Source organism: Rhineura floridana, chromosome 7 (assembly GCF_030035675.1).
Source record: "Rhineura floridana isolate rRhiFlo1 chromosome 7, rRhiFlo1.hap2, whole genome shotgun sequence".
NCBI lineage: Eukaryota > Metazoa > Chordata > Lepidosauria > Squamata > Rhineuridae > Rhineura > Rhineura floridana.
The window spans coordinates 110,788,504-110,806,306 of NC_084486.1; the positions used below are offsets into that span (position 1 = coordinate 110,788,504).

The following is a 17,803-nucleotide window of genomic DNA, read 5'->3' on the forward strand; positions in this document are numbered from 1 at the left end:
TGATAAATTTATTGGAATTCCATGTTCTGAAGTGCAAACCATTGTATGGGTTCATACTAGGGTGGCCAGGTTCAGGGCCTGAGACTGATCCTGTGTGTTTAGGAGAAGAGAAAGTCAGCCAAGTGCAGGTGTTCTTGCAACACTGTAATGGGAAAAACCACAAGGTGGAATTCTCCCTTCCCCCTGCACAACTTTTAAAGATACAGAAGACCTCTTGGAGGCCAGGCCTGATAATATCATGGTGGGAAAGTGGCATGAGTCCCTGCCCTTCCTTGTGAACTGATCCCTGCATGATCTCTGCTCACTCTGGCAGAGGCCTGGCTCATGTGACCTACTATTGAGTGGGAATAATTACATGAAGTGGGCCTCCAAGGGATCAGCCACTCAAGCGATCTGCCAAGCCCACTCTGGAGAGGTAGCCTGCATTGGTAGAGGGGAGAGGCTCATGCCATTCCTCCATCAAGCTCTTGCCTGGTTGAATGCATGAACCAGGGCGCTGAATTGATCTCTAGTTCATTTCCTAATTTTGGTCCTGTTGTTTCACATGCATTTTATTTTATCTCTCCATTCCTGCTTGTCCTCTTAATTGTGGTAAGCAATTAAAGTGATTTACGCTAGCACATGTGTATACTTCAATATCCAGATGCTGTTTTGGTTCTAGCATAAAAGCTAGGTTCAAAATGGTTTTGAATTCCCAATGCTTCCACTGTGAGAGTCTGCTGTATTGTCCTGAAAATGTCAACTCAGCTAAATCTGTCCTGACTTCCCTATCCAGCTTTATCCTGAGGAGTCTCTGGTATTATGCATGGTTTATCTCCTGTGAAGGCTGTGAAAGTGCTAGGTGTGAGATCTCCTGGTATTTGCAAAGTCTAATACCTTTAGGCCCTGGCAAGTGAAGCTTTGTTTGTTTTTTAAACACACACTCCAGATAATACAAAGATAATTCAGTGCAGACTTCACAACATTTTAAAGCTACAGTACTGTACTGGAATTTCTTTAACAAAAGTTCCCACTATCAGAAGTGAGGGAGGCTTCAACTCTGGGCTACATAAAGAGCCCCAGACATGTGTTTTGGTGAACTTGGTGACCTTATAGACCCCTTCCAATTCTATGATTCTATAGCTAGATCAGAAGAGAGCTATCAGAAGTTCTCTTCTGATCTAGCTATAGAATCATAGAATTGGAAGGGGTCTATAAGGTCACCAAGTCCAACCCCTTGCTCAGTGCAGGAATCCAAATTGAAGCATATCCAACAGGTGGCTGTCCAGCTGCCTCTTGAAGGCCTCCAGTGTTGGAGAGCCCACCCCGTCCCTAGATAATTGGTTCCATTGTCATACAGCTCTAACAGTTAGGAAGCTTTTCCTGGTGTTCAGTTGAAATCTGGCTTCCTGTAACTTGAGCCCATTATTCCGTGTCTTGAACTCTGAGACGATCGAAAAGAGATCCTGGCCCTCCTCTGTGTGACAACCTGTCAAGTACTTGAACAGTACTATCATATCTCCCCTCAGTCTTCTCTTTTCAAGGCTAAACATGCCCAGTTCTTTCAGTCTCTCCTCATAGGACTTTGTTTCTAGTCCTCTGATCATTCTCATTGCCCTCCTCTGAACCTGTTTGTTTGTCTGCATCCTTCTTAAAGTCTGGTGTCCAGAACTGAATGCAGTACTCAAGATGAGGCCTAAACAGTGCTGAATAGAGGGGAACCAATTCTTCACGCGATTTGGAAACTATACTTCTATTAATGCAGCCTAAACTAGCATTTGCCTTTTATGCAGCCACATCACCGTTTGCTCATACTCAGCTTGTGACCAACAATCCCAAGATCGTTCTCATATGTAGTATTGCTGAGCAAAGTATCTCCCATCTTATAACTGTACATAGTTGCACTTTGTTATCAGTGATCCTGGATCAGAAATTGTATCCCCTCCACACTGGATGCACCCATTAATTTCAGTGAGACCAGATCAGCATTGTGATATGTATTTGCATCAGCTGAACATATGGATTGGGGTGTTAATATCTAAAAGAGGCCTATACAATGTAGTCCACCAAGAATGTATTATGGCTTGCTGAGTGACAGGAGGCTTATCAAACCCCTGCTATGCGTGTTTGTGTGTGGGGCTAACCTGTGGCCCTCCAGGTATTACTGAACTACAATTCCCATCAGTCTTAGCCAATATGGCCACTGGTCAGGAATGATGTAATTTAGCAACATCTAAAGGGCTACAAATTAGCCACCCCTATCCCAGTGGGCTGTTGTATTTGGTGGGCTTATTGAGTCGCAAAGTGTGCTGTTTTTACTTAGAATTTATATGGATTCATTTTATATAAATATTTGCCATTGCATTATTCTGTTTTTTAAATAAATAAAAATAAACGCTTCTCCCTCTTTTTAACTTTAAAATATTGTTTGTTTATCCCTTTAAGATTCAAACTTTGCTTCTAATAGTAGTTCAGTAGCTAAGAGGCATCTATTTTTGGAGGATCCAATTCAGAGGAAGGCATTCTTCAGAACAAGTCTTCTGGAATCCATTTCTGAGCCTACATTTCTCCGTTTGACCCACGTTATGAGCTCTGGTCTCAGACTGCTCCTGTGAAAGTTTAAGGATCTATTTGTACATTGGATTACCTGCTTTTACAGGTCATCTGTCAATCTTTAAGCTACAGGTGCTCAGCAACTTTGAAAAGTAATATATTCAGGGTATGTTGCTATCCCAGTTCCATGAAGCATGTACTCCCTTCAGTTTGTTCTGAATGATTTCACAACAATTCAGAACTTTTGTAAAAGATCTTTTTGTCTGATATCAGACATTCATCTCTTCCGTTGTTAAATAGCTGGAGAAAATGCTTTATCCCTCCTGTATTGTATGTAAAGGATAATTCAGAATTAGGTTTTAGAAAGGCAAAGAGGTCACAGACTGTTAACACAAATTTATTTCAGGTCAGGCTACAATGCTCAGAAGTAACGTACAGAAAGGAGTTGCATTACACTGTTACATTTCAACTATGTTATTTGTGCTTGTAAACATTTATTCTACCACTGCAAAAAGTCTGTATAAATCACAACTACTTGCATTGATCTAAAAATTATACCCTTTCCAACAATATAATTTGAGTCTTTAATATTCCATACCTTTATTACTGATTTCTGAGAGGTCCTGAGTGCACACTGGTCTTGACAGGCTTTTTGGGTAGTGGCACCTCTCAGAGCAGACCAAGGTGCTATTCAACCAAAGCTAATGCTTGCAGTAAGCTGTCCTTTCTATTAATAACAGTGACCTTTACTTCTCTACATGTATTGTAGAATAATTGTATAGTCAGCAAACCTGCTTGAACACTCAGATGAATATGCTGGCAAATGTCTTCTTTGCTGGCTATATGAGAAAGAACAAGCATGAGTGGAAGTTGATTTAACAAGAGCAATGGTGGTAATCATGGCTCTTAATAGTTTTATTTAAAATTACTGCAGAAATAGTGCAAAAGATCATTTATTTTTGGATGTGTTACAGAATCATATATTCTTTTAATGAAAATAAAAAAATGTATTTCATTTCATATTTTTTCAGGAAGATACAGTCAGAGTTTCTCCATGAGCAAACAATTAAAATGTCTTGTTTTTCAAAAATACAGATGACAATACCTGCAATTTCAATAGCTTGGAGTCTCTGCACGATGAACATGTTAGCAGAGGGATATTGGCAATTTGGAATAGAGATATTTTGTAGGTAATGAGCTGAAGATTTTTACTGCAACACAGTTCCCTTTCTTGACTTTAAAGTAAAAGCAGCCTCTTCTGCTGAAGCCAAAAAATGTTTAAGTATGGGTGTGTGAAAGCAGCTAGTCATCTGAAAATCAAGGTATTGGGGCTGTATGCTGACAAACAGGCTAGTTTTTCTGCAGTAAAAAGAACTACCATATGCCCCCAAACATTTAAATGAGACGTTATAGTTTTAAAGTGTTAATAATTGTGTTTCTGTTAGTATAAAAAGCAGAAGAATGCAAAAAGGTGAAACTTGTCATTATAGCTCAAAATGTTGTGGAGCCCAAGTTCCTTCTTCAGAAGCAATCTTTAAATTCTACAGAATAGTTAAGACAGCTTGAACACATGCTGCTACCTATCTGGCACCCTTCTGTCTAGTTTGTGGGTCCCCCCCCCTTTTTAAAAACAATTAAAAATAGAATAAAAAGCCATCATAGTCATGCCTTTTCTGTGAAGGTACAACGTATTTTTTTTTAGGTTTATTTCAGTTTAGTATTTAAGATGAAACTGTTGTAAACGTACTTCATGGCCTCAATCACAAGCACTTACTTTGAGTAAGGCTGCGAACACACTAGTTGCCTACTGCCAAGCATTTTGATTGGACACACTTGGAGGGGCAACAGGTTGATCTGCTGATCAGTTGCAAAATCTGTCTGAAGCGAATTGTTTTTAAAAAGCACTCGAGCTGTTCCCCCCAGGCTTTATAGTAAAAAGGGGTGAGATCTGACTAGCGTTGTGTGCCGCTGTTTTTAAGAGAGAGGTGGTGATGCACTGGAAATGGCAGAACAGTGAGTGTGTCTCTACCCCCTAAGTCTTGTTGAACTCAGTGGGACTTAACATCTGAGAGAATATGCAAAGGATCAATTTGTAAAATTTGAGAAGTAACGGCTTTTAAAAAACAACTGTTTATTCAGAGATTGCAAAGAACTTTACAAAGGACATGAATCACTATTACAGATGAAATAAGTGAGGCTTAGAATGCCAATGCTTGCCCACAGTCTCACAGTAAGGTGCTAGTAAAGCTGTATGTGGGACTTAAATTTGTTAATGAGCAGTCCAGTATTCACTAGAGCACAGAGCTTCTAAAACCTGCAGGGGAAAACCCAACAATGACAGGAGTTTTAAAGACCTACATGAAAATATGTCAACCTGAATTTTAGTTCAGAACACATATGCCAGCTGAATGGTTACGGGCTTTTAAAAAGCAATTTCCACAGCTTGCGAATGCCGCTTCTTTGTGACACAGTTCAAGAGCTCAGACTCATCTTTCTGTTCCTCTAGAGTAATTTGAAAACATAATTACACAGAATTAATTGAGACACATATCCTCCTACATATTCATTTGGCTAGCATTCTGCAAACCACTAGTGTAGCCAAACTACAAATGCTAAGGTCTCTTTTCCCTTCAAATTACCTTTGTTACTATGTGGTTTCACTGTCAGTCAATACGCATAGCCGACAGAAATATATGTATCTTTGATTATGGGAAACAGATTACTTTTTCCTCCAGCTTCCACAAATGTTAGTGCATTTAAAATGCACACACTCCTGTTCTCCTACAAAGTACGTTCACAGACGCAAGGTCCCTCATGTGATACAACTGCATACTCTTGGTCGACCTTCCTTTTCCCCCTCTCCCTTTCTTTACTGTGCACAGCTTTGCAACAGACTCGTGGTGCATTGGCAGAGCTTGTGCATTTCTGCTCAGTTTTATGTGCTGATGTTTTGAAAAAGAGGGCCACTCACAAATCACTGCCACTTAAAATGGAATAAAAAATGAAAACAAGTGTAATTAAGTTTCTTATCCCAACTCGAGAAGCCAGTCAAACAGGCTTGGGGTCAACTCTCTGCTTTCTTCATGGAGCTTGCAGAATTGAACCACAGCATGAAAGATATCGCCCACTTTCCAGGATTTCTCATGGACAAGCTGCACAACATCTAAAAACTGAAGAGAAAAAAAAATGTTTTATATATCCAAGAGCTCTACTCATGAGGGCTGGTTCACACAGTGTTTTAATTGTTCATCACTCATTGATGACTTGCATGTGTGCATGAATAGTCACACATTACCATCTTTGATGAAAGGTTGAAGGAACTTGGCATGTTCAGTCTGGTGAAGAGAAGGCTGAGGGGTGACATGATTGCACTCTTTAAGTACCTGAAGGGCTGTCACATAGAGGAGGGTACAGATTTGTTCTCTGCTGCCCCAGAGGGTAGGACTAGGTCTAATGGTTTTAAGTTGCAGGAGCGTAGATTCAGATTGGACATTAGAAGGAACTTCTTGACAGTAAGGGCGGTTCGGCAATGGAACCGACTGCCTAGGGAGGTGGTGGGATCCCCTTCACTGGATGTCTTCAAGCAGAGGCTGGACAGCTATCTGCAGGAGATGCTCTAGCTGTTGATTTCCTGCTGTGAGCAGGGGGTTGGACTCGATGGCCTACAAGGCCCCTTCCAACTCTATGATTCTATGATTCTATTCTATGATCTTTCCTGTTGCCTTCACTGCAATACTTTCTTTCACGCATTCAGCTGTCAAATCAAGTCATGAGTAAATAAGTTACAAGAAATGAAATGATGTCCATGAATATGTGAAGCCGTCCTGAGAAAAAAAGCTTTGGTTAAGAATGGGAGGCAACCTCTGTTAAGGAATTTACAATGCAAACAGTAAATACAAATGGGACTTGCACAAAATGCTTCAGGGGAGAGGATCTTGTTCAGATCACCAGCCAGGCTTGCCCTTCTACCGGAGACTCCACTCCATTCCCCTTTCTACACCTGCCTCCCCCCACCCCACAGTCAACCTTCCACGGTAACTGATCACGCTCAGTCCTCATTAGCTGTCTTGGGGTCCCCCCAGCCTTTTTTCCCTAAATATTTTTGTATTTCTTGGTTCTTCCAAGTCTGATAGACTTCCAAGTCTGTCCTCTTTGAGAGTGGTGCTTTTTTGGCTACTGGTACAATGGAGCACACGTCTGAACAATGGAGATGGAGGGAATGATTAGTCCCAAAGACGACTTGCAATTCTGTGCCCAGACTTCCCCAGTGGTTATAGCATACTTAGAATTTAATCCTCAAATCATTACATTTGCCAGAGGAAGGTGAATCCTTAGGCCCACTGCAGATGTAGGTGTTGCATCATTACATACAAGAATGTCTAATAGCAAACCCAGAACATCAACATAAATAATTACATTCTTGTAAAGGACTGTGGTGGTGTGATAAAGGACACAAACTCCTCTAAGTAGGCCTGAAGGGTAAGTCATATCTCTCTTGTGCAAGCACATTACATTATTCTTTGCAGAAGGAGTCTGTACAGTTGGTGAGTCATGATGCCAAAGGCAGCCCACTAGCAGCACTATAAAAGTCCCTTCTGCCTGTCTGGGGCAGGTGTATGTGTTAAGCCCTTAGCTTCATGCATGGCAGGTGGTGGGCTGCATTCAGTTTGGTGTGACAAAAGCTTTGCACAGCCATCAGCCATCAGCCTCACAATGATCCCTGGTGAAGCTATGAAAGTCTCTAAAATGCCAAGAACTCCTTTGTCATTGGAAGTTAAATCTAGAAAGGGCAATAAAACATTAATTTTGCTGCATGTCAATTGTGTTTTGAAGTTGTTGTTTTTACTTAAAAAAAATTCTGCTCCCTTTAGATTTCCAAGCAGCTAGGAAAATCGCAACATTGTCCACTAGTGTGCTTTGTTATTTTATTGAACGAAGAGCATCATCACGTCTCATACCCAACACCAGCTTTTCTCTTGGCTTGGAAATGGAAATCAAAGCCTTTTCATTTTCTTGACTTTCACAATCAATATCTAATTACGGTTCTCTTTCTTCATTGCTCCACTTTCAAAATGAGTGAGGAAATATCATGCCTCTATAGCTAGCAGGACTCTTTGCTATTTACATGTGGCGATTTAAACTTAAGCACGTATTTTAAAGATGTTCAACTAGGCTTGCTGTTTCCAAGGACAGGTTTGCAGGCAGGATGTGTTTCATCATCACTCTCTGGTGTGTTTTAGCAATTGGTTTAAGAATTTACAGAGGCATATGGCAAAGCTGGCAGCTGTTTCTATAATGGGACACAATTTAGGCAGTTGTTACTGAATGCAGCATAAATTATGTTTAAGATTCCCAAATATTTTCCCTTCAAAAATACCAAACAATACCTCGGCTGTACTTAGTATCAGCTCTTTCTCTTAAAAAAATAATATCCAAGGCTTGATTCTTGATTCTATGTCTTGATGCAGCAGCTCATAGGATCCCAGGCAAGACCCTGGCACCAATGCAGTACTTGCTCCTCCCCTGTTGGAGGCAAGAGGCAGCAGGATTCCCATTTGCCTGCTCACACAGCATACTATTCATTTATACAAAACATTTGCATCCCACCTTATCTCATAAAGATGGCTTAAATTGGGGGTACCCAATATGGTACGCAGATATTGATGGACTACAACTCCCATCCTCACTGACCATTGGTCATGCTGGCTGGGTCTGATGGGGCTTGTTGTCCAACAATATCTGCAGGGCACCTTGTTGGCCACCCCTAGCTTGAATACTGCTGTATGCCTCATTGTTTGAGCCACTGCAGCAAGGCCAGTTCCCAGGGACCCCTGTGCCCCACAATCGTAACTGCCCAGGTTGTTAGGATACCTTAATGCTGCACCAAGTGGTGTCCAAATTTATAAAGACATTCCTAAATTGTTTTTCTGTCATGGGTTTAGTATTGAAGTAGACACATTTCACATGAAATTCAGTAAAGTGTAGCATGTAGACTTGGATGCAAAACACCTGATTTCATATCCCAGTCAGCCGTGAAACTCACTGGGCGTCTTTGGACAAGCTGTTATCTCTTCGCCTCACCTACTCCACAAGGCTGCTGTGAAGATAAAGTGGGCAATCCCCATGCATGCCACGTTGAGGACCCTGGCTGAAGGGAGGAATGTAAATGTGAGATACAACATGACACAATAGTGGTTGGATGGCAAAATCCAGAGTTGATCTCACACCACACTTCCAGTTATACAATAAGAATGCATTGGTTAGTAGAGCATTGGACCTAGGCCCTGGGAGACCAGGGTTTAAATTCTTACTCATTCATGAAGCACAATGGATGACCTTGGGACCAGTCACAGTCTCTCAGCCTACCTTACGTCACAAGGTTGTCGTGAGGATAAAATGGGAAAGGAGAAGAACCATGTATGCCTTTGAGCTTCAGGGAAGAAAGGTGGGATATAAATGGAATAATAATAAATAAAAATATGGGGTGGGGCAAAGTATGCTTAAAACATAGTGCCGCAGTTAGTTCTCCAAACACTGCCTGTCAGTGGTGCTATCCCAATTTTGTGGTTGTTTTTCTCCTCAAACACTGAGAGCCATACCTTTTCAATTCTATCTTCCTGAGATTTCTTGAAATAAATCATGGGGATCCCAAGCTCTGATGCAGCTATCCACTGAAGTGTGGTACGCAGTTCTGTGTCTGGACACTCTGGTTCCAGGTCAAAGTTGATCACCAGGAGATCCTTTTGCCCATTGGCTGTTCCCACGGAGAAGCTAGAAGTACATTCTGAAGAAAGAGTGACAACATTATTTTCACTGAATTAAGTCAGTTGCTTGTAAGCAAACCAAATGAACTCCCATACCCTGTTTTGTAACATAAAACTTACCTTCTACCTTTTCTGGCTTTTTGTTGTGGAATGTATTTTCTTCTACTAATTCACTTAAGAAACAAAAGCAACAAGAAAATATTATTGTATATAACTTTGTGACACAGACTGACATTCAATCATGAAAGCTGAAATGATTTCAGAGAGATTCCTGATATGCAGCAGGTGCATTTCTACACTTGAAAGAACCTGTTTGGAGGCACAATGTGTATCACCATTCAGTCTAAGGGATCTTTCATGTTTTTCTCATTTGCTATCAAGGTGTCAAACTCAAGGCCCTTTGGAACGCTGAAGTATCTTGTAAAATCTCATTAGTGACAGAGCCTGTAATACAGGAGGCTAAAGTGGCAACACCCAATTTTAAATCTATCAAGTTGATATTATTTCATCCTGGAAAACCTAACTATAGGTTTGCATTGTGACTATCACTGATGGGTGTTAAAACAGCAGCAGAAAAGAGAGCAGCTAGACGAACAATGGAAGCACTGAGGTCGCTTGGCACATTCTGGATGATGTAAATGATTTTCAGCTGAAATGGAACAGCACTTCCCAAGATCAGATGTCACCTTAACAGCTACTTACTTAATTGTATGAGAAGACTGCATGTTTTCCTGATAAATTTCCAGGTCCATAATGCCAAGACTGCTAGTGGTACTGCTGTTGCCATTGCTGACGATGCAAAAATTTAAGTATTAATGGCAGTCTGCACCAGCATGCACTTGAACATATTTTTAAGCAAAGTAGCAGACAGAACTGCTGCATTTCTGCTTCTCAGAATGAGGGCACTCAGGTTTTATCCGACTCAGCAAATCATTACCAGCAAAACAAAAGATGTGGACATATTTAGTAAAAAAAATACACAATGTTTATACATCTACTGTATTACGCCATGAACTGACAGAAAGGATGAAACTTTTAAGTTGAGGTCTGATATGGCAAAATGAAGATTTCATTTCAGCTCGTGCCTTTAGATACAAAACACGCTATGTTAAAGGCTGTGTCATATTTGCATTTACCTCCTTTGATGTCTCATCACTGGATGACTGGTAGAATGTTGTTTTGGAAGTGATGTCGGGAGACAGAAAATTTGGTGGCATGCAAGCTGTGATGGCTACTTCACATATATGCCAGTTATCACTTGATGCTACGTCATCAAGTGGTTGCCATATTTATATAAAATCCTAAGCGTTACCCAAATGTAGCCAGAAATACCTTTGAGCACATGTACAGAAATTCAGGTACTGCTGAAAATATGTGTATGGTATTTCTAAGGTAAGGGGTTTCATTGCTTGGTGGCTTGACGCCTCACCTCTAATTGTCTCCAGCCCAAAATGCAAGGATTTGTTTATGGGAAGTGAGTCATATCATGTGAACACTGAAAACAACAGTGGGATCTCAATAGAGATTATTAATTCATGTACAACTTCCAGGACTAAATGACCTATTGTGAGATCTCAATTGTAGACATTGTTTGTACTGAGAGCAAAAATTTTTAATGGTGGCTAATTTGGCTATTGTGTTTAGGTTGCAGTAACAACACAGATTTAGATCTGAGTACTCAGAAAAACCTTCTGAGCAGTGGGCCACATTGCCTAAAGAGAACTGATTTCTCTGGGGGTGGGGGCCTTTTTTTTTCCTGAGTAGTTCTAGTGAATTCAGTCACAGTTAATCTATATGGATCTACAGTTATCATCTTGAAACGTTAGTTTGGACTCTCAGGGCTCACAATGATACATTCGTGCAGAGGTGCTAGGAAAGAAAAGAAGCCCTACAATAGTACTTTGCCAGCCCTTACTTTTCAATCATGCCCATGCCACTGGAGAACAAGAACATGGTACAAGTGTTAGATGTAAATAACCCAAACGATAGGCACAATATATCTGTCTGTTAAGATGGAACAGACAAATGAGCCTCTTAATTAGCTTGTCAGATGGTGTTTTCCTTGCGGGAGCAGGAAGTGATTGCTTACGATTGGACTGCAATTTCTTTGTACATTCCAAATAATTAATGAAGCCTCCTGCGGCACCATATGAAAGCTAGATCTCCTTTGAGTACATTCTAGCTACATTCATTCTGAGCCAATGACAATCAAAACGTTTATGCTGGTGATTATACCCTTTTCAGTTCAAAGACATGTGGTTACCTCATTGATCTCTCACTGAGTTGCAAGTAGCTGCTTGTATCCTCAGGATTGTCCTCATCATTTGCTAGCTGACACCAGCTGCTACCTGTGCTTTCATCACTGCTGCTAAGAGGGACCGGAAACTCTTCTATTGCTTTGGCATCCATGGAGGTTTCAGACTCAGGGCCACTGCGCACAGTTATGTGATTGGCAAAAGAAAAGGAAAGATTCTTGATAAAGTAAAAAGCTATCTGTAAGGAAATTTTTACTGCTCCTAACCATTGTCTTAATGGTCAACCAAACCATCTGGATCAGTCTTGATTTTTTTATGGGTCAAGGACCAACACTAGATAACAGTTTCATATTGCCTTTTTGAGTGTTCAAAGGACCACATATATTACCAAAGGAGCTAAAACAGTCTTCAAATTTGCACCAATATGGTTGCCAGGTTGCAACTTGGTGATTGCACTGTTACACCTTCTGATCATGCTCCTGACCACTCTTCTCCAGTCCTCACTCATCCTTCTTCTACGTCTGTTATATGGCAAAACTGAAGTCTAATGTGCCTCAGTAGATGGAAAAGAGAAGACTAGAGAAGGAAGGCGCAGGAGGTGGAGGTGTGACAATCTTTCTTGTTGCATATTGTTGGGATCTTTAGAAGTTCTTCTTTGGGTAACAAAGCTCCCTGCCCCCCACATTTAATGTGAGATGGATGGTGACAGGCGAAAGGGCCTTCTCAGTGGTAGCACTTCCACTGTGGAACACTCTTTCTTGGGCCTAGTTTTATGAGTTGTAGGTGCCAGGCCAAAGCCTTCTTATTTGCCCAGGAATTTTTGTGCTGAGCAATTTTAGGTTTCATTTGTATTTTAGTGCTACTGCTGCTGATTTATTAAGGATTTTTAGTTAGTAACTGAATTATTTTAACTTAACTGTTTTCAGCTGCTCATTTTATTTTTGTCATTCATCTTAAAAGTTTTATACGGAAGAGTGGGATATAAAAAAGCAAACATAAATGTGCATGTGATATCTGGGCACAAAACTCTTTAACAATTTGTGCATGTTCCAAGGGCTGGAACAGTCCCTTCTAGATCAATAACTTACGCCAGTCCTATTGCTCAAGCTGCTCGGTGACAACAGGTAAATGTGGCTAGATTGGTAAGTTTTGTCCAACTTTTTTTTGTGAGATGGTATACTTTTTGTATTTATCTGAATGGTTGAAGTAATCATACAAGTGGGAATCTCAAATCCTGTCCAGCTATTCCAGGTCAGTTTGCATTTGGTTTGATTTATGAAAGTCAGGAAGAAAGGATTGAAAAGAAAATGAACTCAGGAGCAAGTCGTCATATGGAAGGATTGGGGAATCTGTAGCACTCCAAGCGCTGGACTCCAATGCCCATCCACCCCAGCCAACATGACCAATGGTCAGGGATGATGGAAACTGTAGTTTAACATCTGGAGGGCCACAGGTTCCCCACCCTGAACTAAGTAATAAGCAACACTACACTCTTTAACAGTTGTATTTATTATAAATGAACATTTAAATAAATGTCAAAAGAAGTTGGGTCAATAAAATGTATCAAGTTTTTCTACACATAGACAATATAGAGTGCCTGCCCATCCAGTTCTTTACAACTGGGGATGTGATCAGATTGTTGCTGATGAATTGAAAGGCCAAGGAGTACAGCCGGTGCTCCAGATTATAGGATAATGGAGATCTACTTTACACATGACATATGGCAAAAGTATGTTTTGCACATGTGCTTGTGCAAGGGGAGCTGTCTGGCCCATCATGGCTTCTTACAATGCAATCCTATAATGTCTTCTCAGAAGTAAGCCCCATTAACTTCAGTGCTTCCAGGTATGTATTTATAGAATTCCAGCCTCATTCTATGCATCCATGTCTTAAACACAATTCAAAACATATTGCACACATAGTTACAGATTCTGATGAACATCTAATTTTGGGGGGAGGGGTGTGAATGTTCACATAAATCTGCAAAGTATGAAATGGTCCTAAGATTTGGAAAGTAGAATTTGGCTTTAAGAAGAAGAGCAGAATAGACGACAGAAATGAGGGGCCTGTATGTACATCTGTCGCCCTACATTTTTGTGGTCTGCCCTATCTGGAGAGATGTGTGGTGCTCCACAGGTTTATCAGGCACAAAACCCCATGCTTTTAAATCTGCCTCTAAAACGTACCTGTTCTTTGTTGAGGAATCCAGGTGTCTTCCTGAATCGGCTTCTGTACTTTTTTCTTTGCCGAGATGCTCCCTCGTTTCCCCAGAGGCCACATTAACTTCAATTAATGGTTCTGTGCTTTTGCCGAGGTTTTCTCTTTGATCAGTTTCTATCTGAATTAAAGGCACTTCCCTTAGGCATACAGAAGAGCTGGTATGGTTTGTAAGAAACAATCCAGGGGCTGCAGAATGATGTTTTTTCACATCTATTTCTAGTCTATCTACTATTGGTTTACAGTTATTTTGCATCCCTATTGAAACACAGCTGCTTTCTGCTGCAAGGTCTTTATCTGTAGAATCTTGGTGGTTAGCCATTAAAGTCTTCCCACTTTCAACAATATTTGCAGCTAGCCTGTTTGCATACTGTTGAACATGTGGTGGTGAGTCATGAGGATGCTGCTCGGGCTCAGTAACATCCTCATCATCTACTATTATTTTGTTCTTGCACATGAGAGCTTTGATGGAGTTTGCCCATGTCTCATGAATCAGCATGTCAGTTACCTGGTCAGTCCTACATCTTTGGTACAGGTAAGAGTCTGATTTGCAAAGCCCTGAACAGGATGCTGTGCTGACTGGCTGCACACTTAAAGAATCCTGGTGGCCATTGCGAGAGAAGCCATCTAAAGAATTTGCTTTGATGGGCACATTCACTGTTAGCCTAGACACTGAGGTTCTGCTATCAGGCATAGAGGACTGCCTAAAACAAAAAGGTGAGCGTTGGGAAGGCGGTAATAAATTGCTACTCCAGTCCTTGGCACTCCTAGCAGAAGACACATTTTCTCTATTTTCCTTTTCGATTTCCCTTAGCATATATCTATAAAATTCTTCTGTTATACTTTCTGTGCTTGACTGTTTGGATGGGCAACTTGGCCTCACATTGAGGTGACCATTTTTCTTGGCAACTTGTTGCAGTGCACAAGTTAAGATGTTATTTGCATTTTTCCCAGCATAGTAGTCAAGTAGTAAATCAAACTCTCGACCTTCATTTTCCATTTGGTTGACCATAAACCTTGAAAACTCATCAGTAATGCTCTCACAGCTGGACTGTTTGGAGACTGAGCTAGTCCTGCTGATTGGCTGCCCTAAAGTGCTCATGAGACCCAAAGTATTTGCAGACCCTTTGGAGTCAGAGTCCTCCTCAGGAATGCTTTCACAGCTAGATGCGTTGACTCTGCTCCACCTGTCACAGTGTAGTCTATTTCGAGGATGGTTTGGACTTTGCAACACATTATCAGCCACAGAGAGTTCGGCTAAGTTCACAATTTTAGCAGCTACTTCACTGGCAAAGCTATTGCTGGAATCTGGTGTGTCATCAAGATTAATGGATTCATCCACTACCCTATTCATAAGCCTTTCTTTTAGCTCGGGATGCTCATCAGTTTTTCTCTTGATCTCACTAAGCCTAGGTGGCCTATGTTTTCTCACAACTGATCCATTAGACTGTGTTTCCTTCTTCCTTTTGATGGTTCGGGATGACAAAGCTTGGGGTATCAAATATTCATTTCCTCTTTTCCATGCACAGAACCAGGGTTGCTTGCCACTGGAATTGTCAAGGCAAATGGCAGCAATTTCTGTTGCCATAGAGACCACCGTCTCTGCCAATTCCTCTGCAAAATCTGTTATGCAGTATTTATCTGTTGGGTGCTTCAGCTGTAGCAGAGGTTGGGAAGACAGCAAACCCTGATTACCCAATAAGGAGACACTGAGCTCAGTTTCATTGTGCCATGCTGTATCACACGTGTGCTTCTCATGACTTTCTGTACTTAATGCAGTGTTGGAAGATTGATGTTCCTGAATGCCATGTCTGCATTCACTGGCTGGGGTCGTGTTTTCTCTGCCGGTAAATGATCGGAGTTCTTTCTTAGTATGACCGCTACTGGGATGTATGGATTTGTAACACTCTCTTGTTGTTCTTTTCAAATACCTTTTCTTGGGAGAAGTTTTTCCAGAGGATGAACTATGAGCATTGACTCTAGGTGGTGAAACTGCACAAAGTGTGGCAGATTCCAGGGCATCTGGCACAACTTCCCTTTTGACATCTTCCATTGAGTTTGTTGTAGACACAACATTATTGTTAGGGTTACTACCGCAAAAGCTACTAAAGGGCTTATTATTGGAGTCGTTTGGAGATTGCTGTAATAGAACATTTGTTGACTCTTTTGGTTGGCTCTCCTTTACCTGCCAGTTAAAATTATCTTCAGCAAAAGTATCTGAACATTCAGTTAGCTGTGTAATATCACTCATTTTCTTACACGTAAAGTACAGCACGTTAAAAAGCAGCTTGTTTGCAGTTGCAATAAAGACATCTTGGATACTGAGATCTATGTTTGTTTCTGAACATGCATTTATCTGCTTCTTCCTGACCTCTTCCACTGAGTGTCTCAGAATAACACTGGACAAGTTCTGGGCAAGTTCATCAACAATCATTTCATCTAAATGGGAAACTGAGGGCTTTGTCACAGCCTGAACAATTTTCCCATTTATAGATTCCATAAAGTCCCCTACTTTTCTGTAAGTTTCAGGTTTGGTTAACACTAAAGATGCCTCTTTGAATAATGCTTGTGCAATGCTATTGTTCAGCTTCTCCATGCTGCTCCCTACAGCTAAGCTACAATGGAGAGTAATGGCTGCTGACGTCTCAGCAGCAGATAAGAGTCCACCTGAAGCTGCAGGATACTTATCATCTTTCTTTTCACCAAGACCACAAACAGCAACAGCACTTGCTACTTGAGTCATGCCACACAGGGCAGACGGAAATGAATAATCTACAGACGGGCAATTATTGACACTTTGGGAAGAGATTTTCTCTAACTCTTCATTAGAAATCATATTACTTTGAGAGTTTGTGGAATCCTGTTCTTTTCTTAGCCTTTCTGAAGCATGTGGGCTTGAAATAGTACCAATGACTGTAGCAGCACAGGCCAAAGCTACTTCCAAAGCACTTTGAGTATCTCCACTGGAGCGGTTGTCTTGCAACCAATCTACAAGTTCAGAAGAATGTTCAGTTTCAGACCAAGGACACAAATTTGATAAGCTGGACCCAGACCATTCAGATGTATTTTCAGAGCCGTCTGGACTTTGAACTATAACAATTTTGGGAAGTTCATTCCATGATGGGGAAGCCATTACATCCTGTGTTGCATATGAAGCTGATGTTAAGGAGTTACTGACAGAGATGCTGATGGCAGCCTCTTTGGTAAAATTAGACTGAGACAATCTGATGAACACATCTTGCAGGACCGACTCTGCCAAATTTGTAGCAAATTGACCTGCTGTGCCTTGTTCATTTTGCATGGGAGGATTACCTGTGCTTTCATCTCTACAATCTGAGGTCTCTAAATGACACTTTTGTTCTGCTGTTGCATTATACAAAGAAATAGTTTCCTCCTTAGCTGTTATGGCCAATGACAAATCTTCTGATGCATCAGAATTGTCTGTATCACCTCTAGAAGAATCTTCCAGATCATCAATATTAGAGGATGGTTTAGATTTTCCAGCTATATCAGCCTTCCAGTGCTTATTGGGTTTATCCACAGTTTGCAAAACACTGTCTTCACACTCACCATTCAAGTCATCTTCAGATGAGCTTGAAATTCTAGCAGGAGCTGTGCTGCCTTTGTTAATACTATTGGTTTCCAGAGCAAATGCAAACCTGGGCTTTTTGCAATGTAAATTTTCAAGATCTTTCCCTCTGTACTTTTTGAACTCTGCTGTGGATTCTGTGACATTCAGTTTTTCCTGACCTGGGAAAAGAAAAACAGTAATGTTATCTTTTAGAAAACCAGCCACCATTTCCTGAAAAGTGGATGTGTCAAAGTGGCATGAAGAGGGAGAGTGCAATCACCATGTATAATAACCATATTTTCCATCTCACGAGCAATGATATTTAATGGCATGAGAGGTTTTGAATCTTCCTCTCATTTTATTGCTTTCAAGCCGCAATTAAGGCATGCACCAATTAACATCAAGTGCAATTTACACGAGCACAAGCCCTTATATATTTAAATTTGTAGCAGTCTGTGCAGTCA

General features: G+C 40.9%; 1 protein-coding gene across 2 annotated transcripts in view; it reads right to left on the reverse strand.

Annotated features, from left to right (window-relative positions):
- Positions 1-3,616: 3,616 nt before the first annotated feature.
- The window catches only part of SPHKAP (SPHK1 interactor, AKAP domain containing), a 114,143-nt gene continuing 99,956 nt past the window's right edge, over positions 3,617-17,803 (reverse strand). The window contains exons 7-12 of one of the 2 annotated variants that reach the window (XM_061636861.1): positions 13,738-17,518; positions 11,560-11,727; positions 9,999-10,085; positions 9,417-9,469; positions 9,132-9,316; positions 3,617-5,702 (exon numbers count right to left, since the gene is read on the reverse strand). In XM_061636861.1, the coding sequence (XP_061492845.1) occupies positions 5,559-5,702; positions 9,132-9,316; positions 9,417-9,469; positions 9,999-10,085; positions 11,560-11,727; positions 13,738-17,518 (4,418 nt within the window). In that variant the 3' untranslated portion in view covers positions 3,617-5,558. The remainder of the gene's footprint in view (positions 5,703-9,131; positions 9,317-9,416; positions 9,470-9,998; positions 10,086-11,559; positions 11,728-13,737; positions 17,519-17,803) is intronic. The other variant, XM_061636862.1, reaches the window with a different exon arrangement.